The sequence below is a fragment of the Aspergillus flavus genome, chromosome 2 (assembly GCF_009017415.1).
Source record: "Aspergillus flavus chromosome 2, complete sequence".
In the NCBI taxonomy this organism is placed as follows: Eukaryota; Fungi; Ascomycota; class Eurotiomycetes; order Eurotiales; family Aspergillaceae; genus Aspergillus; species Aspergillus flavus.
This window is the reverse complement of record NC_092409.1, coordinates 397,493-423,274: the sequence shown is the minus strand read 5'-3', so window position 1 is coordinate 423,274 and position 25,782 is coordinate 397,493. Positions and strand designations below refer to the sequence as shown.

The 25,782-nt window shown below is 33.5% G+C and overlaps 7 protein-coding genes across 7 annotated transcripts; 3 read left to right on the top strand and 4 right to left on the bottom strand.

The window, feature by feature from the left end:
- Positions 1-215: 215 nt before the first annotated feature.
- F9C07_2053611 (uncharacterized protein) lies at positions 216-1,478 on the bottom strand (the record flags this gene model as incomplete). The annotated part of the gene is made up of 7 exons (XM_071508557.1): positions 216-374; positions 484-536; positions 582-655; positions 971-1,018; positions 1,065-1,132; positions 1,182-1,322; positions 1,380-1,478. The coding sequence occupies 7 exons, from the start codon at positions 1,476-1,478 to the stop codon at positions 216-218; spliced, it is 642 nt and encodes a 213-aa protein (XP_071363475.1).
- A 664-nt stretch (positions 1,479-2,142) lies between these two features.
- Positions 2,143-9,262, top strand: F9C07_2276759 (WD domain protein). The gene is made up of 4 exons (XM_041284842.2): positions 2,143-4,871; positions 5,004-5,040; positions 5,091-6,669; positions 6,716-9,262. Exons 1-4 carry the CDS (start codon positions 3,875-3,877, stop codon positions 8,231-8,233), a joined length of 4,131 nt encoding a protein of 1,376 aa, XP_041141985.1. The 5' UTR covers positions 2,143-3,874; the 3' UTR covers positions 8,234-9,262.
- Positions 2,216-3,043, bottom strand: F9C07_1179337 (ankyrin repeat-containing domain protein). Its single transcript, XM_071507687.1, has one exon. It carries the CDS (start codon positions 2,859-2,861, stop codon positions 2,394-2,396), a length of 468 nt encoding a protein of 155 aa, XP_071363474.1. The 5' UTR covers positions 2,862-3,043; the 3' UTR covers positions 2,216-2,393.
- On the bottom strand, positions 3,217-3,671 carry F9C07_9529 (uncharacterized protein; the record flags this gene model as incomplete). Its single annotated transcript, XM_071511911.1, has 2 exons — positions 3,217-3,495; positions 3,663-3,671. 2 exons carry the CDS (start codon positions 3,669-3,671, stop codon positions 3,217-3,219), a joined length of 288 nt encoding a protein of 95 aa, XP_071363473.1.
- On the bottom strand, positions 8,585-9,099 carry F9C07_2224929 (ankyrin repeat-containing domain protein; the record flags this gene model as incomplete). The annotated part of the gene is made up of 2 exons (XM_071509758.1): positions 8,585-8,656; positions 8,704-9,099. 2 exons carry the CDS (start codon positions 9,097-9,099, stop codon positions 8,585-8,587), a joined length of 468 nt encoding a protein of 155 aa, XP_071363472.1.
- A 9,278-nt stretch (positions 9,263-18,540) lies between the features above and the next one.
- Positions 18,541-20,005, top strand: F9C07_2276758 (putative valacyclovir hydrolase). Its single transcript, XM_041284841.2, has one exon. The coding sequence runs from the start codon at positions 18,793-18,795 to the stop codon at positions 19,780-19,782; it is 990 nt and encodes a 329-aa protein (XP_041141984.1). The 5' UTR covers positions 18,541-18,792; the 3' UTR covers positions 19,783-20,005.
- A 1,855-nt stretch (positions 20,006-21,860) lies between these two features.
- On the top strand, positions 21,861-23,983 carry F9C07_2276757 (pectin lyase fold/virulence factor). The gene is made up of 3 exons (XM_041284834.2): positions 21,861-21,928; positions 21,996-23,236; positions 23,285-23,983. The coding sequence occupies exons 2-3, from the start codon at positions 22,685-22,687 to the stop codon at positions 23,858-23,860; spliced, it is 1,128 nt and encodes a 375-aa protein (XP_041141983.1). The 5' UTR covers positions 21,861-21,928; positions 21,996-22,684; the 3' UTR covers positions 23,861-23,983.
- The last annotated feature ends 1,799 nt before the right edge of the window (positions 23,984-25,782 follow it).

Genomic DNA, 25,782 nt, shown 5'->3' with positions numbered 1-25,782 from the left:
CGGTGGGCATGACATGCTTCTATATAAGATCCAGAACAAAGAAGCGAAATAAACCCTGTATTGACGGAGATCATAAATATCGGACTAATTGCGAACATGATATATGCCAGGAGTAGGGTGAGGGTTATACATTGTGGCTACATCAACTGACTACTCAAATGAATAAAAATTATATCGCCAATTAGTCAAAAGCTGTTTAGCCGAAGCAAATGTCACTAGTTAAAGGCCTTCTGCATCCACGCAAGAGTCTCGTCGATGTTCATTTGAAAGGATGCCTCCTCAGATGGTATAAGTACACCATAACGGTTTTTCGCACGCTTCTTTATAGGTAAGCCCCATATATCATGACTGCGTCTCACAAACACCCGAGAATGCTGTTTTGAAATTCAATTAGTTAGCACGGTATACAGTATCATGATATAGCTTAGTCACCTCAAAGAACCATTCACTTGTATTAGACACGCTCTAATAGACGGAAGGTACTGGGCTTTCTTCGATAAAGAACGCGACCGCTTCAATATTATTGGTAGAAATTACTAGTATCGTTAATATAGTTTATATTGTAGGGTAATTATACTCACAGCTCTCTGAGAGGAGTAAGGAAATTCCCAAGGCACCAGACTCAATACCCAGAAGGAAAACTTTGTCAGCAGCACTATAGAGATTAGTCGCCTTTACTTTGACTAGATGGCAGGTCTTACCTAGTACGTATTCTTATCTCTTCGAGGTTGTTGCGCGCTGTGCTATGAGCAATAGATCTAAATTGTTTTCCCTCTATGGATAGAGACGATCGTCGACATGGGACAAACCAGCTGAAAACAGAGTAGTTTTATGGCTCGAGGTTACGAAGTTTCTCGTCGATATTAGTAAGGGTATAACCATTGAGGGTCGAGCTTACCATATAGGTTGTGAATATATCCTCATTGCTGAATAATTAGTATCTATATAATTCTCCGAGTACTGTACTCACTATTCTGCAAATATAATAAATACAGTTGAGGCCAGGCAGTCGTTTTCACTAAGATATATTAGAAAGTGGTTGTGCTATCTAGGCAAGTACTTACTCAGCTTTGATTACGAAATCCACCAAGGAATTGTGGACTTTAGACGAATTTTCTGCCATAATTTCTACCTTGTTTATATTAGTGTGGATTTTGTTACACAACACGAGGACTAATTACCTGGTCTTTAGGAGAATCTTCATTTTCCTCGGCATAGCTGTTCCTAGACAGGCCTTCCAGAGCGCGAATATAGGTAGAGTCCATTACTTCTGCAGTAGAGTCGGATGCATGGACCTGACTCTGGCTTGCACATTTAGGTTGCTATGATGCCATGGTAGGTCAGTAATTCAATGTAAACCACCATAGACTGCTTCTCACCTCTATGAGCGGTAGTAGTTGGATGTGGTCAGCAGTCATCCGCTTCGAATCCTGACTTTCAAATTCGACAGACTGAGGCCGCTTTTCACCTGAGGCCATCATGGAGACAGGCTCAAATGGTATGTGGTTTGGTCAAAGGAAGAATGTAGTGGTCAGTGTAGAGGATCTAGTTTGTGAGTGACGAGCTATATATGCTTGGGCAGATTCTAGACTACATAGGGGGAAATCCTTTGCTTGAAGGCTGCAGTCGTATTCGGCTATCTGTATGCCGAATGCACCTTCTAATTGTAGTATAAACTGCATAAGGATGTACGCGTGCTCGACGGCCTGAGCGCTCATATTTTGCACTGAGGCACAGCCTCATCGGCGATTCCGCAATACACCAACTCTACTGTAGCACACCCTCCCCTAGATGGCAATGTCCACCACGCCCATTAGTTGAAAGGCTTTCTCTAACCCAACTATTTTTCCATTCAGAGTTCAGGGGTCCCCATCACAGTCATACCTTCAGATCGAGGTAAAACAGGGATCGGGCTCCGGGTGTCCATCTTAGCATTTAGCAGGCAGAAAGACGCAACCTGGTTCAGCACTATAACTGTTTATTTCCTTGTCACAGAGAGTTCTACCACTATGGCTTCAATCCAGGATTTTAATACGAAGTGCGAGGTCTCAAGGAACCCTAAGTTACAGCTGGGTGCAATACCGCTGCAAATTTTACACATTTCAATACTTTCAGGTACCCTCATATGAAACACGCTAGGCCACTTTTGTAAAGGTTTTTGAAAGTACTTATTTACGAGTTTCCGTATTGCATGGTACTCGTTGTCCCATGACGCAAAATATTTTACATAATCTGTATCTCCATGTACAAACGTGTCCATCAAGCCACGTGGATATATCCCCAGGAACCTACCAAGGATCCTTCCCGGAAGATCTCGTCGATCATCCTCGTAGGGCAAAAAGCGATGGCCCCAATCCTGCTTCATCGACCTTGGAGTTTATCCGTGATATGGTTTAGAGCAATGGCTCACTTCTAGATTGCCACTGCAGCTGACTGCTATCCAAGTGTAAGATATTTGACAATGTAAATATAAGGGGCACTAAAATTACGGGTCTCGTAAATTTCCTGCCGCTAACGACAAAGGGTGTTCGTCCGTCGGAATCCTTAGATTCTGGGTCCACCCCAGTGACGAGTAATAGCTTGACCACTGTCTCATGTCCGTTACCTGCCGCCCAGCATAGTGGAGTCTCCCCCAGGAAATCCTTAGTATCTGGGTCAGAACCCTCCACTTTGAGTAGCAGCCTGACCATATCCTCATGCCCGTTTCCTGCTGCAAGTGATAGCGGTGTCTCCCCCTTGAAATTCTTAGTGAATGGGTCCACGCCGTCGGTCGTAAGCAGCTGCTTGACTACCTTTTGATGCCCTCTGTATGCTGCTACAGAGAAGTGCAAAACCAGCTTCACCAATTTACACTCACTCATTCTTTCTGGACCTCCACCGCCAAGCCCCTAGTTTAGGAATTGGGTATATTTAAATGGCCTTGTGTACATTACGTCATGAGCATTTTGCTTAATGTGGTGGTGGATTGTGGGGTACAAATGCTTTGAGCTCCGCAAAGGACTCTTCGATCGGGTTTAAATCAGGTGAGTATGGTGGTGGTAAGTACAGCAGCTTGACACCGACATTTGAACATAGCTCTCCTATTCGTTCGGTGTGGTGAAAAGACGCGTTGTCCATGATAAGAACGGATTTTGGCCCCGGCCATCCACCACAATGATGGAGGAGCTGCTCAATAAAGACTTCAAATATACTCGCGTCTGTCAATCTTTGGAAAATTCACGACATCAAGATATCATCTTGGCAATAGACTTGGAGAATCTGATGCCGCTGTCCGCGCTGGAAACGGGAAACCTGGACAGGTGCCACTCCGCGCGGGGACCAGCGGGTCCTCCTGAAGCCAGCCCGTTTATCACAGCCTGGTTCGTCTATGAAGACCAGGTGATACGAGCGGAAATCGAAATCTGATAGCTGATGCAGATAATGATCTCTCAAATCTGTACGGTTGCTACTAATGGTTATGATCGAACATTTGCTGCAGCCAGCCGCGTCGGCCATCTGAGAGGTAGTCAGCGATCTGCTGTCAATCATGTCGCGGATCATCACAAGCTGGGAGTGGGCGAGTCGAGGCGTCATGGTGGTCTTTGTCGCGCTGTCAACCGAAGTTGATGAGGTGGCCCAGAGCTCTGGGTCAGACCAGGCCGACAGACCTGCCGAAAACGTACCTCAGCCATTAGACCAGTAGAAACGCGTCTTCGGAATAGCCGCACCTCTGTTGGCGCGTGCCCCTCTTTCTCCTTAAACTTCAAGCAGAAGCATTTCCTGGTTCCACCTAACCTCACCGTCCTTCCTTCTATCTTGAGACATATCGAACTTGATCCAGCCAGCAATTTTTGTTTTGACGACGTGGAAACAGTAGCTCGTCTCTACTGATACAATGAATCGACCTCAGCAACGAGACCCGGGTTCAACGGACTCCTACACGGTAGCATGGATCTGCGCCCTGGAAGAAGAATATTTCTGTGCATGCCGTATGCTTGATGAAGAGTTCACCGGGCCGGAGATCAGTGAAGATTACGATGATAACACGTACGTCTACGGTCGTATTGAGAAGCATTACGTGGTGATTGGTTGTCTTCCAGCCGGTCGGTATGGCACCAATTCAGCTGCCTGTGTTGCCCGAGATATGGTTCGAACGTTCCCCCATCTACGGTTCGCACTAATGGTGGGAATTGGAGGCGGCGCTCCGACAGCCCGAAATGACATCCGATTAGGGGATGTAGTCGTGAGTCAACCAAGAGATGGGTTCGGCGGAGTGATACAATATGATCTGGGCAAGCTCAGAGGTGGTCGGTTCCAGAGGACGGGTCAGCTCAACGCGCCGCCTGAGAAACTTCTGGGAGTTATTCCGGAGATGCGCCGACTATTCAGTGATATTAGGAAGCCAGACAGACTCGCAGAACATCTCCAGCGTCTTGATGATATGGAAGATTATAAACGACCAGCCGTTGACCAGCTTTATGCCATCGAATTTCCGCCAGTGGATAGAAAAGCTTGCGACGAAGGTGCTTCATACTCGGTAGTGGTCCGCCCAGAGCGCCGCAGCCACCGTGTATTCCATGTTCACTACGGAAATATCGCGTCAGGAAATACTGTGCTCAAGGATGCTATCGTGCGAGACAAATTTGCCAACGACCCAGAGCTGAATATTTTGTGCTTTGAGATGGAAGCTGCAGGTCTGATGAATACTATTCCATGTCTGGTAATACGCGGAATCTGCGATTACTGTGACTCTCACAAAAATGATGACTGGCATAAATATGCTGCGCTCACTGCTGCTGCGTATGCACGAGGGCTACTCTTAGTTTTACGGCCGCAACGTGTGGATGCCATGCCTCCTTGGGCCGAGCGAGTAGCTCAAAAATTTGAACAAGGTTAGGACCCTACATTCTGATTTTCTAGCTTTGTATGGTTTTTCTTGACTTGATATTATAAATATATATATAATAGTATATCTTTCAGGTCATCCTATTCTTCATTCGAGCTCGTGTACTAACAACGTCTAGTTAGTCGAGAATTGAGTAGTCTCAATAACACCCAAAAGTAATTTATAGTTTTGTTAGTCATGGTGTACTATCACTAACTTTGGATAGCACCATTCAGACGAGGGTTGAATGTCTGGACCAGAAGATTGATTGGGGCAAGTTGTCGGCAGTTCAAGCGGCAGCATTTGACTCATTTGCCAATCAACACGAGGAAGAATGTCTTCAAGGCACCAGAACAAAACTTCTTTTCCAGATCACAGAATGGGCGAAATCGCCAGAAGGGAAGCCTATTTTCTGGCTGAATGGTAGGGCTGGAACAGGAAAATCAACAATCGCCCGAACAGTGGCAAAAAACTTCCAACAGGCAAAGGTTCTAGGCGCTAGCTTCTTTTTTAAAAGGGGTGAAGCAGACCGAGGAAACGCCATGAAGCTTTTTCAAACAATCGCTAGGCAACTGATCATTTCTACCCCTCAGCTGATCCCGGCTATCCAACAAACCATCAACGATGAACCCGACATTGCGGGCAAATCACTCAAAGAGCAATTCGATAAACTACTCCTTCACCCATTACTGAGTTTAAAATCGACCGATTCTCAGACTCGAACTATGGTGATAGTGATAGACGCGTTGGACGAAGGCGAACGGGATGAGGAGATGCGAATCGTTCTCCGGTTATTACCCCAGCTGCGCAAGTCAAAAGCTGTGTATCTGCGAGTCTTTCTAACGAGTAGGCCCGAATGGACTATTCTTCAAGAATTCTCAAAGATCACAAGCTGCGAGCATGAAGACCTGATTCTCCATGACGTTCCTGAACCAGATGTACAACATGACATATCCTTGTTCTTGGATTCCCGACTGTCCGAGATTCGGAAAGCTCGTTCTCTGGCTAACAACTGGCCTGGAGATGCTAATTTCCGCAGTCTCGTGACTTTATCTGTTCCATTATTCATTTTCGCCGCTACTGCCTGCCGTATATTTGAGGACCCTCAATGGGACCCAAATGAGAGTCTGGTAGAGATCCTTGCACAGGAGAACGATGGATCTGAGTTCAATGCGACATATTTCCCTGTAATCAATCGGCTTCTTACAGGGCAAACCAAACGGAAGGAGAGGATACTAGTCCATGAGTTTCGAGAAATTGTTGGCACCATCGTGATGCTTGAGAGTCCACTCTCAGTCATCTCTCTTTCACAGTTTATTGGAATGCCTAAAGAACACATTGACCGGAGACTGGGCTTGCTACATTCAGTGCTAAACATATCAAAAGATCCGACTCAGCCAGTGCGACTGTTCCATCTATCCTTCCGAGACTATCTCCTTGATCGCGAAACCCGCGAGAAAAGTCCCTTCGGATTGGACTCAAAAGAGATGCACTACGAGTTGACCTTGAAATGCCTTTCTGCGTGCGGGGGTCTCCGAAAAAATATATGTGCACTGCCAAGTGATGGAACACATCATGCGGAGATTGATCGTCGGAAAATCGATGACTGCCTTCCTGATGCATTGCAGTACGCCTGCCAATATTGGGCTCATCATCTTATTCAATGCCGAAATTTGAATAACGTGATGCATGATGCATTCTTATTCCTTCAGACGCATTTTTTGCACTGGGTGGAAGCCATGAGCCTACTGGGCCTTACGTCGGAAATACTTGGTATCCTTGATACCCTCCAAACAGGCATATCGGTATGTTCAGAAGATAGTCATAGATGACCTGAACTGACAGCTGTAGGGCAACGAGTCCCCCGCAATTTGGGACTTTCTTCACGATGCAAAGCGCTTTCTTTTGAAAAATCGCCAGATAGTCGATGAAGCACCACTACAAATTTATTGCGCAGGACTGGTATTTGCACCTCGAACGGCAATAATCCGTAGACAGCTCCGGTCGGAGGGTCCTAGTTGGATCTGCCAGTTCCCACAAGTTGAGGAAAGATGGAGTGCAGAATTACAGGCACTTGAAGGCCACTCACAACCGGTCAACTCGGTGGCCTTCTCATCCGATGGCCGGCTGCTAGCGTCGGGCTCCGAAGATATGACAGTTCGTCTCTGGGACACAGCAACGGGCACATACCAGCAAACTCTTAACGGTCATTCGGATCGAATTCATTCGGTGGCCTTCTTACCTAACGGCCGGCTGTTGGCATCCGGCTCCGAAGATAGGACAGTTCGTCTCTGGGATACAGTAACGGGCGAACTCCAGAAAACTATCGAGGGCCATCTAGGTACCGTACAGTCAGTGGCCTTCTCGCCAAATGGCCAGTTACTAGTATCCGGATCTACAGATAGAACGGTCCGTCTCTGGGATACAGAGACGGGTGCCCTCCAGCAGATACTCAAGGGTCATTCGAGTAGGGTTTTGTCTGTCGTCTTCTCGCCCGATGGCCGGTTGCTATCATCCGGCTCCGAAGACAACATAATTTGCCTCTGGGAGGTAGTGAAGGGTGCCCTCCAGCGAACTCTTACGGGCCACTTAGGTGGGATCCGGTCAGTAGTCTTCTCGCCTAACGGCCGGCTGCTAGCATCCGGCTCCGAAGATAGGACAGTTCGTCTCTGGGATACGGTAACGGGCAAACTCCAGAAAACTTTCAACGGCCATTTAAATGCCATACAGTCAGTAACCTTCTCGCCCAATAGCTATTTGGTGGTATCTGGATCTACCGATAAAACGATGCGCCTCTGGGACACAGAGACGGGTGCACTCCAGCAAACCCTTGTTCAGTCAGGCGCGATCCGGTCGGTAGCCTTCTCGCCCCACGGCCAGCTGGTCGCGTCCGGCTCCAGGGATAGTATAGTGCGTTTTTGGGACCTAGCGGCAGGAGCACCGCAGCAAACTTTTAACGGTCATTCGGATCGAATTCATTCGGTGGCCTTCTCTCCCGACGGCCGGCTGCTGGCGACTGGCTCACATGATCAGACAGTGCGCCTCTGGAACATAGCGACGGGAGCGCTGCTACAGACTTTAAATGTCAACGGACTTGTCCATTACCTTGAATTTGCCCCGGATGGTTCATATATATGGACAAATTTAGGCTCCCTTGATGTTCAATTCGGGTGGGAAAATCATGCACCTAATTTGACCAATGTGGATTTGGATATCTTCGACAAGGAAAGGCAGTGGATACAGCTGAATGGAAGTAATGTACTGTGGCTTCCCACTGAATTCCGACCTACCTCTTTTGCGATTCATGGCAACTTGATAGCCCTAGGACACGCATCAGGGCGAGTTTCTTTTATAGCATTTCGTATATAGCAGCTGTCACTTAGTCCCATTTTTGCTCCTTCTTTTTGAAAATTATTTGTGAAAGAAGGGCTTCACCAGAAGAAAACTTACATAAGCCTATGATGTTGGTGAAATGTACTCTCAAGATCGAAAGAGTGGCGATCTTACCACCGTCCATTTCTAGTACAGGATAACTCCGCGTCCACACGTTTTCCTAAGAAAACAATGGTGTTCAGGGCACCACTACATGAATAATGCTATGCAGATCTGTCATTTGAAATATTATACTGTCTGAATTGATATAAGTGAGTACAAATCATACTCGTCTGAATCGCACCTATTTCTCGAGATAGCGTCTTGGCGGTGGGGCCCATAAGGAACCTATGTGTGTGAAGTGGTGAGGCTGGTTTTGCACTTGCCTGTAAAGATAATGAGGTCTCTCCCCTTGACGTTCTGGAGTCTGGTTTAACTCCCTGTGTCGCAAGAAGTAGCTTTACTACCTCCTCGTGACCGTTCCAAGCCGCCAGCGATAGCGGAGTCTCTCCTCCTGAGCTTGGAGGGTTTGGATCGACGCCATCCGTTGCGAGAAGCAACTTAACCACCGTCTCATTCCCATTCCAGGCTGCCCATGAAAGCGGAGTCCGGTTTAATTCAGACACAAGTTGAACATTGGCTCCTTCCGCTATCGACTTCTTGGCTGTTTCCTCCTGTCCGTTCTTTGCAGCCCACAGAAGAGCAGAGCTTTTATTTTGCTCCACATTATATCTATAGAGATAGGTATTGAGAAGATTGTATAAACGGGCATTGGTTCGAGCAAAAGAATTTATTTCCCTCTGCAGGGTCAAGTAGCTCACAACAGATAGCAGCAATTCATCTGGCAAACGAAGAAACGCCATTACATAGTCGTAGCTTGCTTGGAAATTAGCCTAGAATAGGTATGAAGAAGCCGAATAGTAACAACTAGTAACAACTAGCCACAATGATGATAACAAGAGGATAAATGGCCGAGGGGTAACTCACCGCCTTTTTGCGGGGTCTTTATTCTAAGAGCTACAACATTCATTAATTGGTTAACATAATTGGAAAGTGAGCGCGTTCCATGTAACCGAGCGTTTCACCCCACGCGTTTTAACCGTAGTAAAAAAGTCTATTTAATTTAATTATTAACTATACTACTAAAAGCGTTGAAAAATTTAAAAGAATTAGTAGAAAAGAAAGACAGAGTTCTATTTATAATCTCTACTATTAAAAAATAAGAAATTAACTTAATTTATAAAGCTATATATATCTTTAATATTTTTTTGTAACGGCGGTTGTCTTAGGCAACTAGGTCCCGCGTAAGCGAGCCGCTGGCGGGCCGCTGGCTTATATAATATATATATATTTAACGTAATCGATAAGCGAGCTGCGCACGCAAGCGAGCTGCGCACCAACCGCTATATAGAAATTTAAAATAATTAAAATACTATAAATTCTAATTTCTATATAAAAATAAGTAGTTCTATTAATTTAGATAATATATAATTTTATAACTTTATATACTATAGTTAAAATATTTAAATAGAGTATATCTAAAATCTAATTTAATAAATAGAGATCTATCTATCTATATAGCTTTATCTATTTAATTTTAATATTTAATAAAGATTTAGATTTTAAATATTAATATATCTTCTTTAAAAATAATCTATTTAATAAAATACTTTTACTTTTTAAGCTAATTTTTATATATAGTTTAATATTATTTTAATTAATATTTTAATATTATTATATTATTTATAGTTTATTTAATATTTTTAATTAATTAATTTAAACTAATTTTAATAAATAAATTAAAACTATAAAATTAATTTTTAAATAATTTTATAAATATAGATTCTAATTTTTTTAATTATTTAATTATATAAAATATTTTAAATACTAAACTATTTTAATTACTAGATTTATTATCTAAAAATATAGAGATTTTAAACTAAACTATTAGTTAAGAAAAAATATATTTAAAATTTAAAAAAACTAAACTAGTAGCTCTAAAAATACTATAGATATTATTATTAATAAAGATTATTATATAGATCTAAAAATATATCTTTAAAAAATTAAATTTATTAATATAATTAAATCTATAATATATTTTAAATTTAATTAGATCTTTATATAAATCTTTTAATAGTAAAAAAATAGTAATATTAAATAACTAAAATTTATAAAAAATATATATAGATATATAGATTAATATAATATTATTCTTTATATAAATTTAATTAAATTAAAATATTAAATAACTATTATAACTATTTAGAATAAATAAATAATATTTTTCTATAGATTAATTAATAATATAAGATATAAAATAATTCTATAGCTAATATAGATTAATTTTATTATTTATTTAACTATTAAAACTAATCTCTATTCTTTAATTAAAAAGAATTTTATTATTCTTATACTAGATCTCTATATATATTTTATTTTTAAAGATAATATAAAAAAATAAAATCTATTTATTAAAACTAATATATTCTATAATAATAATCTATTTCTAATTCTTTAACTATAATAAAAATAGTTTTTTTAGTATATTAGATCTAGTAATAACTTTAGCTACAACTATTAAATCTATTATAAATCTTATTTTATTAAAATTATAGATATTATTTAAAACTATACTATACTTTTAAATAATTTTATTTATTTATTTAAACTAAATATTTAAAATCTTAGAATTCTCTATCTTAGTATATTAATAGTTATAGTAATATATAAAATAGATTTTAAATTTAGATATATATTTAATAAAATTATATATCTATTTCTTTTTTATAGTAATAAAAAAAAGAGATAGTATTATACTTTAAAAATAAAATATTAGCTATTTTTTATATATATATAGACTAAAAAAATACTCTATACTTATCTAGTAAAAGAATTTATTCTTTAAGCAATTTCTTTTTATTAATAGTTATTTTATAACTATTAGTATATTGCTCGTCTCTAAAAAAAGCCTTTTTTAAATAACTATATAAAATAGATTTAAAAAGATTAAATATATTAGCGGCCTTTCTAAGACTACTAAATTTATTTTTTTTTAGAATTAATATAGCTAATAGAATCTGGCCTTTCTATTCAACGCGTAATTTTAATAATTTAGACATTTTTAGTAATATAGCCAATATTTTAATTCTCTAAGAAATTAAGACACGTAGAAAATATGTTAGGTGCACAGCTCGCTTGCATATGCAGCTCACTTACCGATTACGTTATATTAGAAAATCTGGATTTTTAGATCACACAACCTTTTTCGGGTCGGGGAGGGTTTTCTAGATTTAGGGTCAGGTTTTGGCTCTAGAACCCGACTCGAACCGGGAGCCGGGTTGGGGCGGGTTCGGGTCGGGTTTGTCGGGTTACCCGTACCACTCTAATATTATCTATATTTTTAAATAATTAATAGAATATCTATATAAGGGAATAACAACTACTTTATAACTATTGAAGACTTTATCTATTATTAAATAAATTGACTAACAGTATGACCATAACATTACTGTCAGAGGAATATCTACTAGTCAGGGTAGAGAATCTATTAACTAGATAAGGATACGTGGGCAAAGCACTAGATAATAGATACTAGAGATAAAAGATTAATTCTTAATTTTCTACTAATAATTATAGTATTAATTTATAGTTAAAGATCTTTAAAATTCTCTATATATAATAATTAATTCTTCTAATAGAGCTACTATATATTATTAGAAAAATAATAGATATAGATATTAAAAATACTATTTAATTACTAAAATATTTATATATTTAGAATAGAATATACTATATAATTATTTTATATAATTATTATTATTTTTATAATAATTATACTCTTTTTTTCTAGATTAATTATTTTTAAATAATAATTAATATATTATTTATATTAAATAGTTAATATTTTAAAAGTATATTAAATATTCTATATAAAAATATTAATTCTATATAAATTATTATTAAATAAATAATAATTATTTATAATAATAATATTAATATTAATAAAATATTAAATAAATTTCTTTTTACTATTTTTATATTTTATTTTTTTTTATTCTATAATATCTTTTTTATATATTATAAGTTTTTTCTTTTTTTATATTTTAAATCTAATTATTTTTTTATATTTTTTTATTAATATTATTATATTTTACTATAAAAAAATTATTAATATTCTAGTTATTTTCTCTATTTTATAATATCTATATTATTTAAAAACTATTATTAAAAATAAAAAATATAAAAAAAATAAATTATTTATAATTAATTATAAATTTAATAATATAATATTAATATTATATAAATAATATAATAATTAAAATATTAATTATAATTAGATATATTTCTTTATCTAGTATATTATTTATTATTAATTTATAAAAATTTTTTAAAATATATTAGATAATATATATAATTTATATTATATATTAAAATAAATAAAGACTATTTTCTAAAATAAAAATAAAAAATAAATTATATTTAATTTAAAAATATAGAAATTAATTACTTAAGCTTATATTATATTATATTATATTTTTAATAGAATAAAATTAATTTATTAAAAAAAATTTTATTTAATTATTAAAAAAACTAAAAAATTTAAAATATATATTAATAAATTAATTTAAAACTTTTTTTTTAATAATTCTATAGTAAATTATTATTAACTATTATAAAAATATAAATTATTATATTAATATTTTTAAATAATAATTAGATTTATTATTTTTTTAAAATAATATAAAGACTTATAAATAGTATATAAAAAATTATTAATTTTAATTTAAAGAATTTAATATTAATTATATATTTTAATAAATAATTATTTAAAATTTTATCTATTATATAAAGTAAATAATTTATAAATATTTTAATTAAAAAAATATAGAGAAAAATTAATAGAAATATTAAAATATTATATTTAATATTTTTTCTATTACTTTTATAATAATTTAATATAATAATTAATTAATATTTTAATATCTTTATTTTTCTATTTTAATAGTAATTTTAAAATAGATTAATAAATTTTTTATATTTTAATTAATAATAAAGTTTTTTAATATATATAGAGTTAATATATTTTTTTATAATTATTATTTATTTATTAAATATTTATTATAGCTATATTAATATTATATTAATTTTTAAATATATTATTAATTTTTTTATTTAAAATTATAGATTTTTTTTTATATTTACTATATTTTTTTTAAAAATCTATTAATTATATTTTAATAATTATTTTATTTATTTTACTAAATATTAAATTTTTTTTTTAAAAATTTATTTTTTTTTAATTTTTTTTATTTTCTATTTATTATTATTATTAAAATTAAATATTAATAATAAATTAATATTATTTTAATAATATAATATTTATAATTTTAGTAATAAAAAATAGAATATATTATAAATTTAATTATATTTATTAAATAAATTAAATTAATATATTTATTTTTTTATAATATTTAATATTTAAAATAATTTAATATATTTTAATACTAGTTTTTAAATTAAAATTTTTAATTTAATATTCTAGATTAATAATTATATAAAATTATTTTATTTAAATAATTTTATTTAATAATATTTATTAAAATATTTTTTTTAAAATTCTATTATATTTTATTAATATTCTATTAAATTTTTATAAATTTTTATTAATTTTTTAATATAATATTATATTATTAAAATTTTTTTTAAAAAAGTATTATTTTTAATATATAATTAAAAATTTAATAAATAATTAAATAGAATTTAAAATAATAATAGTTTAATAATTATATTTTAAATATTATTATATATAAATTTTACTATTAAAAATAAATTTAATTAATTTATTTATTTTTTATTAATAAAATATTTAAAATAATATTTTAATATTTAATTTATATATTTTATTTAATTATTAATTTATAAATAAAATATTATTAATAATTTAAATTTTATATAGTTAAAATAGTAAAGATTTAATTAAAATTTATTAATAAAAATTAATTTTTTATTAAATATAATATTATTTAATAATCTAAATTATAATTCTATATAATTATAAAATAATTTAATAAGTTTTATTATATTAATTATTATTAAAATAAAAAAAAATAGTAATTATTTAAAAAATTAATTAATTACTATTTATATTAAATTAATAATTTTATTTTTAAATATTATTTTTAATAACTCTATTATAAAATCTATTAATAATTTTATAAAAGATTTAAATAGAATTAATAATAATTCTAAAATTCTATAGAAATAATATTTTAAAATTACTATTTTTTAATATACTAGATATTTTACTATATAATTTATAATATTTTATTAAAAATTTATTTAATAAAATTTATATTTAAATAGAATTTTTATATAATTTTTTTTAAAATAATCTATAAAAGAATTATTATAATATAGATTAATTAAAATCTATTATAAATTCTTTTTTAAAAAAATATATAATTAATTTTTAAATTTAATTAATTTATTAAAAATAATATTTTAATTTTTATTTTTTATAAATCTTTATTTTATAATAATTTTTTATTATTAAATTTTTAAATCTTTAAATTATATTTATTTTATAAAATCTTTTAAATTTTTTTAAATTTTAATAATATATATTTTTTTAGAGATATAAGTATATTATACTTAAAATTTAAAAATAAATTAATTTTAATTTAACTTTTTCTAGATAATTTAGTTAATTATTTCTATATTAATTCTATAATTTTTAAAACTTATTATTATATAAATATTAAATTTAAAACTTTTTTATAAAAATATTTTATTAAATTTAAACTAGATTTTTTTTTATAATAAATTTTTAATCTATAAAAATTCTATATTAATAAATTATTATATAAATAATAATATTAATTTTATATCTAAAGTATATTCTAAGATTTTTTTTAATTTTTAAAAAAATCTATTAGTTAAATTTAATTTTCTAGTTTAATATTTAATTATAAAATTAAAAAAAATTAGAAATATAAACTATTATATTTAATATTTATTTAATTTAATTTATTTTATAAAAATCTATAAATTTAAATAATTAATAAAAATTTTAATAATATATATTAAATTTTTAAAATATTATTATTAATATTTAAATAAATAAATAATAGTATATAGTTTTTAATTAAAAATATTATAATTTAACTCTATTTTACTAAATTTTTATAACTAAATTATTATAAAATAGTAGACTCTATTTTTATTTAATTAAAATATAATTTTTACTATTTTTTTATTTAAAGTATTAATTTTAATTTAAATAGATTATTAAAAATTAAAATAATATAAAAAAAACGCTAATTAAAAAATAATAATAAAATATTAAAATACTAATTTTTCTATAAAAATAAATTTAACTAATTTAGATTTTTATTTATTTTTTAATCTTTTTATTAAAAAAATAAAAAATAAAGTAATTTAAAAATAATTTTAAATAAATTATTAATAAAAATTATAAAATTTTAAAAAACTTTATATATTATAATAATTTTTAGATTCTTTTTATAATATAATATTATTTATCTATTAAAAATCTATAAAAATATTATTTTATAATATAATATATTTTAAAAATTTAATCTATTTTTAATAAAAAATATATTTTAATAATTTTCTATATAAATTAGCTTTTTATAATTAATTTAATATTTATTTAATATATTTTATATAGCTTTTTTAATCTAATAAAAAGATTAAAATATTATTTAGATATACTATATAATAAATATTTAGAATATTATATAATATTATATATAAATAGCTTTAAAAAATAGCTAATATATTTATAAAATTAAAAGATATTATTAAATATTTAAAATAATTATATTTTATATAAAATATTATTTTCTATTTATTTTTTTTTTTATAAATAGATTTAATAATATATATTTTAAATATTAATTTTAATAAAAAATTTTATATTTATTAAATAATCTAAAATTTTTAATATTAAAAATAATAGATAATAATTCTTTACTATTATTTTATTAAAATTTTAATAATTAATATATAATTTTAAACTATTATTTTTTTTAGAAATAAATAGAATAAAGACTTTTATAAAATTTTTTAAAAATTTAATTTAATTATATTCTAGATTTTTATTAATATATTATTTTAATATTTAAAGCTTTTACTAAAAAAAAAAGTAAATAGAATTATATAATAATATTTTATTATTAATAAATTTAATTATATAATCTATTATTTTTTAAAATAATATAATTTTAAATTTTTATTTTAAAAAAATATTTTTATATTTTTTTAGTTTTAGTAGAATTTTATTAATATATTATAAAATAGAATTTTTTAAATTATTTAATAATTAGATTTTTTTAAATAGTTTTACTATAATAAAGATATAAATAAAATTTTAATATAATTTTATAAATTTATAAGCTAATATTAATTTAATTAATAAAAATTTAAATTACTATTTATAATTCTATAGTAATAAATAGATTTTTAAATTATTTATAATTATTATTAATAAAAAAATTAAATTTTTTTTAAAATAAAAATCTTTATTAATTATTATATATAGTCTAGTAAAGCTTTAAATAATTTTTTAAAAATTAATAATAATAAAAAATATTTTTTATATATTATAAATTAAAGTAATAATATAATTAATTATTTTAATTATTAGAACTATAAATTAAATCTTTTTAAAATAAAAATTTTTAATAAATTAATAATTAATAATATTAATTTTAATATAATTATTTAAATTAATAAATATTTTAATATTATTTTTATATTAAATAAAAATATAGAAATATATAATAATCTTTATATAAAGATTAAAAATTAATTTAATAAAAATTATTTTAATTTTAAATTATTTTTTAATTTTAAATCTACTTTTTTTACTTTAGCTAATTAAATTATAGCTTTTTTTTTTTTAAATAGTAATTAATAAAATAAAAATTATTATTATTATATAGTATTATAAAGAATTTTTTTTATTATTAATAAAGTTTTTATTAGATTTTTTAAAATTTTTTTTTAAATTTTTTTTTATATTTTATAGTTTTTTATTTTTATTTAATTTATTATTTTTATTTTTATTTTTTTTTAAAAAAATATTATATTTTTATTTTTATTTTTTATATAAAAGATTCTAATAATATATAATAAAAATTACTATTTTATTTTATTAATTTAAAAATTTTATATAATATTTTTATATATATTTTAATAATTCTAGAAAAAATTTTATAAAAAAAATAAATATTTTTTTTTTTTAATTATTTTAAAAAATATTATTTTAAAAAATTAAAATAAATATAAAATTTTTTTCAAATTTTAATTTTTTTATTAATAAACTTTTTAAAACTAATTTATAGTATTAAACTATAAAATAATTAAATTTTTAATTAATAAAAAAATCTATTTTATAAAGTATTACTATAATTTCTTAGTATTTTTTTATTAATTTTTTTTTATAAAATATTAATACTATTACTATTAGTAAATTAAAGATATATAAAAAAATACTATAATAATTTTTTAATTATTTTTTTTTAAATATTTTTTTATTTTTTTAAAGAAATATTTTAAATTAAGAATCTATTTTTATTTTTATTATAATCTAAAGTCGAGAGTAAATTTAAAAATATTTTTAAAAAGTTTAGTAATATAGCTATCTATTAATAAAATAGAATTAAATTATTAATAATTTTATAAAGATTTTTTATTTTATAATTAATTTTTTAATTATTAAATAATATTTTTTAAGCTTTAGAAAGTTTTATTTTTTTAGATATTTAATTTAAAAATAGTTTCTAGAACTATTTCTATAAAAAAAGATATATTTTTATTAAAGATTTTTAAAAATAAAAAAATATCTTTATTAAATAATTAAAATAATAATATTAACAATATTTTTAAATAGTTAAAAAAAAGAATTAGAATTATTAAAAAAATATTTATTAATTAAAGTAAAAAATCTATTAATTAGATAAAAATATATAGATAAAGTATTAAATAATAGATATTAAAGATAAAAGACTAATTCTTAATTTTTTATTAATAATTATAGTATTAATTTATAGCTAAGAATCCTTAAGATTCTCTATATATAATAATTAATTCTTCTAACAGGGCTACTATATATTATTAGAAAGATAATAGATATAGATACTAAAGATACTGTTTGGCCACCGGGATATCTATATATCTAGGACAGGATATACTATATAGTTACCTTATATGATCGTTATTATTTCTATGATAATTACCTGATTTTATAATCTAGAATAAAAACGTTCTATAAAGAACAATAATTCAGGAAACTTGATACTGTATACAGCTGTCTCCAAATATGGATTTAACCTTTTATGCTGCCCTAATTGCTTCTTACACCCTACCTTTTCTAGAGAAAAGTGTTACAGACCCTTGTCTAGCACACTGTATCGAAGGCGGACACACAAGGCAGAAAAGCGATAAGTGAGCCGATCGATATCAATATTTCCATATCTCTCTCTACCTTCCATGACTATCGTTGCCAACATCGAGAAAATATCCCCGCCATGTCTAAGCCTTTAATCGTGCTCCCCCGTCCTGGGACAGTGCCACCCAGCGGCGCAACGCAGCCCATTCCCGCCCCATCGGAAGCCGCCTTCGTGGCAACCTTCGGCAACCGGCTTCCACCAGCATCATATTTACAAACCCCCCACGGCAAAGCAGCATACTACGAACTACCACCCTCATCTCCTGTTTCCACGGATGGTAAACAGCCCATATCCCGGGTACTATTCGTCCACGGGGTGCAAACGCCTGCAATCGGCCTCCAGCCATTAGCCAGCGCACTGTCATCGCGTTTCGCCTCGGCTCATTGTGTCTTAGTGGACCTGTGGGGCCACGGACTCTCGGAAACACCGTTTGTGGCGCACGACCCCGCTCTCTTCCATGGATTAATAGAAGCCGTGATGGTGCATCTTGGATGGACTGATGCCCATTTCATTGGCTATTCTTTTGGCGGGTCTACCACGGCAAGTTTTGCGGCAGCGCACCCCGAACGCGTCGCGTCGATGACTTTGGTTGCCCCGGCGGGCCTACGCCGCACCGCCGGGCTCGATGAGGTGCAGAAAGGTTACTTGCGTGGTGGGGAGGGGTTGGAAGAGGCTGCGCGAGATTGGGTCCTGAAAGTGCTGGAAGGGGGCCGGTTGGTTGTGCCTTCGGATTGGAAGGAGAGGGTGGGACGAGGTGAGGTTGTGGCAGAAGCTGTCAGAGATTGGGAAATGAAAGAACATGCAGGGCATGCCGCTAGCGTAGTCGGTATCTTTAGGGATGGTGGAGTTTTTGATAAACATGGTGAGTTTGAGAAAGCGGCGACGACGGGGATCAAGAGTCGATGTGTTCTTGGGGAGCTGGATGATTTGTGTAGCGTGCAGGACTTGCATGAGCTTGGGATGCAGGATGTTGTGGTCGTGCCCCAGGTCGGCCATGGAGTAGTTAGGGAAAGGGTACCGGAGGTTGCGGGCTTTATCGAAGAGTTCTGGAATAGACTCCGGCAATAGATGTCCGCTGGATGGTGACTAGTCGGTTTGTCTTTGAATTAAGCACTTGCTTTCTTTGCGTGGTTCTAGAGTTATTGGATACCATAGTTTTATGATCATCTGGGCTGTTCGAGGGGAGAACAACGCGGAACTCAAGATATCTCTATCCCAAACTTTGTTATACAGGACCCATTCTTCGACTGTCTCAATAGGACCGATGTAGTAATTCACCTTTGACATTCAATTTTTTCTTAGCTCCACATACATAGTGCTACCGCGAAGCATACATGTTTAAAATGTTCAGTAATGACCCGTTAGATTACATCTGTCACTTTGGTGTTTTAGTTAATAATCACCTAGTTATTAGGTCGATCTCTACTTATAAGAAATAAATTACCATAGATTGACAGTTTCATTCTTGTACGTGTTCCTTTCTTACCCTGGTGGTGATGAACGTTGTTTCAAGCACATCAGTTATTGTGTTCCAGACGAAACATGATTGGGAAACAGGGCTACATGCATGATGTGAATATTTCGGCATATGGGATGTTTCCATACTGTCCTCATGTAAGTCAATTATACGGCTGACTGTTTACCTCTTCTCATATTCATAAAAATCGATTGTCGATGGCGTCGCGATCCCCATGGCAGCATTAACAACTCATAAGCTCACGACAACAAGAATCAGAGAAACTTGACCCAACGCAATACTATACAAAACCTACGTTGAACTACACACAAAGAAACCTTTCTTAATTGTATAGATTTGTTACAGCCAGTCAAACACCTTAGTTCAACATTGGGTTGTGGTTCATCTTTTATGGGATGACTTAGCTCAATGCTGTCTGCTAGACGAAATCTTGGCCTGATGCTGTTGGGATATCTGAAGTGTTTTGTTGTTGGAAGAATCTCGACAAACCTTCGAGGGGGTGAACTTTGAGTCTTTTCTTATTCTACAATTTTGTACAAAAGCTAGTCAAGATCCTTTAATGATGGGCTCGACGTATGTCAAACATCGCACAACTCGATTATCTTCTTGAGTGATATCTGGGGCTGAGAAATATATCCGACGCTCCCGAGGATCGTGATTACTATATCCTGGTTGTGGCAATTGCATCGAGTCTATGTAGTCCTTCTAGAACCGAGTTATAAGTCACCATTCTGGAACATGTCGTCTCAGCCAAGCCCTTACTAGCCTTCCTGTGAACAAAATCCTTCTAGAGGCTAGTCCCCGCTGACTATAACAAGAGGCCCTTGACCCGGCGAACTTACGGAGGAACCCCTCATGCTCCGTATTCTTACCTTTTTGAGACGACCGCTTCTTGCTTAAGCTTAAAGGATCATCCTCTAAGGTGTCATAAACACGCAGCTGGGATGCATATGATAATAGTTCAAACATGCACTAATCCGTAATATTCAACTAAACAGTCGGTTTAGTAGAAGGAGTGTATGCTGTGACAACGTGACCAGGTTCCATCCGATAAACAACGGAAGACGCGGGACTGGTGATGAACGGTTCTTACATCAGCGTAGGATATGCTTCGGTGGGGATGCATCTACTATGTGGATACATTGAAGAGCGACCTGTCTCGGAGATTTTGCTACAAGTTCCGGGGTATCCCTCCGTATAACATGCCATACAAATGGAGGCTAGTGTCAGAGGTCATGGATGAATAGCGATGCCTTTTCAGTGCTTGTCTAATGATTTCATACAAAAGACGTTTCGGGGTATTTTGAAGATGTTTTGAACCAAAGTTCGTATATCAATCGTATCAATATTGATCTTAGGTACAGTAAAATAGTGAGAATGGTCAGGGTTCGATTTTCACTCATAAAACAAGCGCATTCACAGCAACTCAAACTGTGGAGTGCACATATACAATCGTGGTATGCCATCCTTGCCATGCGCGCTATTGAAATACATATCCACAGTCATATGCTTGGCTGACGTGCCATTAAAATTCAGCAAGGCTTCAGGGCAATGGACGGCAGTCGGTGGAGCACGGAAAGAAGGGTAGAGCCCTGAGCGAACCCTCTTCATCACTCGGAACAGTGCCGATCGGCACTACTAGTGTTTTGAGTTGATGATAACCCTAACGCCTAGTTTCTCTCACGCCACGGTTCATGTGCCACCTCCCTGGAATTCCACTGGTCCGTCCACCGAGCCCTATAATTTTCAAGGTAAGCTATATGAGGCAGTGTTCTGGAATAAAGTTTCAAAAATATGGGCCCACCGTTAAAGTAGGATTAGAACCACCAGCCCCGTTTGATCCTGTTTTTCCGTTGGCCTCCCGTTCCTGGTCATGACCTGTGACACATATTGTCCTGTTGCTAACCCGGGTCAATAAATTTTCAATCGCACTATTTAAGTATTAAATGATGTAGTAACATGGGGCCGGAGGAGTCAGATTCCGCAGAACCAGACAAGAAGGAGATCTAAACCCGTGCGCTCGAGCCTTGTTGGCCTCAGTTGAACCATTCCAACACGGTATCTAAGCGCTTGGTGCCTGTTCTTAGCTGGACAGGGGCTCCCATATTAGACAAATAGATGGAGTCGGATGGCCCCGCCCGTTACAGATACAGGATAGTTGGTTCAATAAAGAGTCAGTTAGTGGAGAAAGGGTACAACTCGGAGATCGAACCCGGAGAATTAGATCTTCTAGTTTTCCAGGGACCGGATGACCCCTAGTCTTGGCTTCTTTGGAGACGGATGTTTAGGACTGAAATGTCTCATCCTTCACACTATGGACCCACCCGCTCCCTAATTTTCCTCCCGGTTGTTACCGCGTTATCCTTTGCTTTGCTTCTGGTCTGGTAGTAAGAGCCGAAGGTTTAAAAGGCTTTGGATCTCTCGTAGCTTTTGCTACCATTTCTCAGGTATCATTGCTCAAGGCAGCAAGATTTGAAAACTTCTTTGCCCGCTATGAAGCTCTTGTCAGTCACTTTTGCTGCCCTCCTGGGCCTCGCCCAGCTCGGTGTCGCCCAGAAAGTCTCTGGTGCTGCCCAAGGTTTCGCCTCTGGCGTGACGGGTGGTGGGAACGCTGCACCTCAGACCCCGAAGGATATTAACGAACTCAAGAAGTTGCTCGCCGATCCCTCCCCTCGTGTGATTGTCCTTGACAAGTTGTACGACTACACCGGAACGGAGGGCACCTCGAAGGGAACCGTCTGTGCCAACTGGGGTGAAGGCGCAAAATGCCAGAAGATCATCCAGGACAACTGCGGAAATGCCGGCAAATCCACTGGAACCTGGGACACTGCTGCCAAGACCCCCATCGATGTCGCCTCCCACAAGACCATCATCGGTGTTGGTAACAAGGGTATCATCAAGGGCAAGGGTTTGAGATTCCGCGGTGGTGCTACCAACATCATTGTCCAGAACATTCAGATTACCGACCTGAATCCCCAGTACGTGTGGGGTGGTGATGCCATCTCTTTTGATGGCGCTGATCTGATCTGGGTTGACCATGTTACTGTATGTTTACCTTTATCCCCTGTATGACCCAATACTAATAGCATGCAGACTGCTCGTATCGGACGTCAGCACTACGTCTTCGGCTTCAACACCAGCAAGCGTGTTACTCTTTCCAACAACTTCATCAACGGTGACAGCCCCTTCTCTGCCGGATGCAACGGATACCACTACTGGACCTTCGAGATGGTTGGCAAGGGAGACCAGATCACTCTGCAGAACAACTACATCTACCACACCTCTGGCCGCAGCCCTGCCCTGAGCGGAGGCACCCTCCTGCACGCTGTGAACAACGTCTGGGACGGCAACACTGGTCACGCTCTTGAGGGAGGCGAGGCCACTGCCAAGGGTATCTTCGAGGGTAACGTCTTCACCGATGTCAAGGCCGTTGTCGCCGACTTCAAGGGCAAGGCTTTCTTCTCCCCCGACGCCAATTCCAACAAGCAGTGCAGCTCCGCCCTTGGCCGTGCCTGCGAGGTCAATGTCCTCACCAAGTCCGGTACTCTTCCCCCCCTCAAAGATACCTCCTTCTTCGGTGACTTCAAGGGCCTCAAGATTGCCCCTGCTACCCCGGCTTCTCAGGCCGCGGTTAACGTCCCCAAGAATGCTGGTGCGGGCAAGATCTAATTTCTCTTCTTGTATATATGACTACACATCTTTGTATCTTTGTGTATAATACCTTTCTCTGCACTAGCAGTGCTTGTTTATAGAGTTCGAATATAAAAGAGGGTTTACCGCTTTTTCCAAGTGCATTTGATCAGCACTCCAACATGGCTACACGTATAGGTTCAACTCAACTTTCTGACCTGTTCGTGATGTGCAATCCCAACTCACCGACAGGACTTTGTCGTGTAGTCATAGTTCTAATTACAATCAACTATTTGTCTGGCCGGAGTTTTGCCGATGTCGATTGAACTATTGCCGTCCTTTACTTCGGATCTGATCAGGATTGGTTAATAAGTGTGCCGTTATGGTCGCAATAGTATTTGAATTTAGAGTAATGCTAAACAAAGAAATATAAAAAAGTTACACCTGGATTTCCCTACCCCTCATCAGCTTAACTTGTCACAGAAACAGATTCTGTATTTCTAGAATCATCAGAACTAGGACGTACAAGAGATTTAGTACCTCACATACATGCATAAGACACCACTTGTGGCTAGCCTAATCTTGAACCTTTGGTCGAACGCTCCTCGCCTCTTGACTTTCCAAAGGCACTGAGAACGAGAAAAGTATCCAAAGACTTAACAGCAAGATTCGCCGCGAATGCCATCCTAGCCATCGCCAGCAGCCTATTAACCTACCACGAACACTCAATTGCAGGCTCAAACAGAAGGATTGACCAGACCTCGAATTCTGAATCTATAGTTCGATAGACTCTGTCACCATCTAGCACAATAGGTCTTCGGTACTATGTCGGCTGCGAGGTCAAACAGGACTCTTTCTTAGCCAACATCTCCAGCTCACGCCAGTTTTCTAAGCCTCCCAATCGATCTGCGTGAGAATATTTACAAACAAGTGCTGGCTGTGCCACATCCAGTCTTCCTATTTCAGGACCCGGGTGGGCCAATAGAATCCTTTGCACCCGAAAGGCTACCCTAATGGCTTGCGCTTCTATATGCCAATCGACAAATTTCAGATGAAGCAAAAGCAGTCCTCTATAGTACAAATGAGTTTACCCTCGAGGAAGGGACACAGCGTCAGGGCAGTCTTCTAAAGCCTTTTCTAGACTGCATCGGCTCGGTGAATGCAGGCTTTCTGGCTTATCTACAGATCAACTTTCCAGCCACATAGCGGGTAGATGGCCAGCTGGACAAAATAAAGATAAGAGAAGATGGCTGGCAGACTTTGCGACTTCTGCAGGAACACTGCACCAACTTGCAAACATTCGAAACCGTCGTTTATGGTCCGAACTGCGTTCTTGTCACAGACAACGAGATCAATGTTCGATTCCTCCATGATACATTGCAAGACATTGATACACAGTTCAGAGCTATCGGGTCTCTCGGTAGAATCATAGTCAAGATTTTCTGTAGATCTCCAACCCCCAAAACAACGGAGTTTATGAAACAGCTTGGTTGGATTGTCTTGCCGCGCAACGGGTAGATCAACGGTAGCAAATGGTGGTGGGAAGCCAACGATACAATCTATTGTGATCAACGAATTATCTGAAATACCTTGTTTCGCGCCGCATAGGTCTTCTCATATTTTGCATATATTTGCTGAGGAAATTTTCCTATACTAACGTGGTTTTCCTTCTCGGGGTAATATTTCTTTCTCTTAGTAGCGTTTTCGATACCAGATCGTCGCAAACTAGTTATATATTTCAGCAAATTACCAGCAGCGTTGAGAATGAATCACCAATGTAATGTTTATACCCTTTCATTTGGCCAAGAATTAAATCACTAAGGCATCTATATAAGTAGGTCATTTGCGCCACCATTAAACAAGTTGTTTTTGTTGGTGAAAAGTAGAAGGTTTTTTGCTTTCCCCATATAATTTGCTATAACTGAAAAACAGATACATACGACCATAGGGTGTGGAGAACA

Excerpts from the sequence above, each read along its gene's own strand:
- F9C07_2276759 (XM_041284842.2), top strand. The coding sequence starts at position 3,875 with ATGAATCGACCTCAGCAACGAGACCCGGGTTCAACGGACTCCTACACG. Across the intron at positions 4,872-5,003 it reads AGCTCAAAAATTTGAACAAG|TTAGTCGAGAATTGAGTAGT; the intron begins GTTAGGACCCTA and ends AACAACGTCTAG. Across the intron at positions 6,670-6,715 it reads CCCTCCAAACAGGCATATCG|GGCAACGAGTCCCCCGCAAT; the intron begins GTATGTTCAGAA and ends TGACAGCTGTAG.
- F9C07_2276757 (XM_041284834.2), top strand. The coding sequence starts at position 22,685 with ATGAAGCTCTTGTCAGTCACTTTTGCTGCCCTCCTGGGCCTCGCCCAG. Across the intron at positions 23,237-23,284 it reads TCTGGGTTGACCATGTTACT|ACTGCTCGTATCGGACGTCA; the intron begins GTATGTTTACCT and ends AATAGCATGCAG.
- F9C07_1179337 (XM_071507687.1), bottom strand. The coding sequence starts at position 2,861 with ATGAGTGAGTGTAAATTGGTGAAGCTGGTTTTGCACTTCTCTGTAGCA.
- F9C07_2276758 (XM_041284841.2), top strand. The coding sequence starts at position 18,793 with ATGTCTAAGCCTTTAATCGTGCTCCCCCGTCCTGGGACAGTGCCACCC.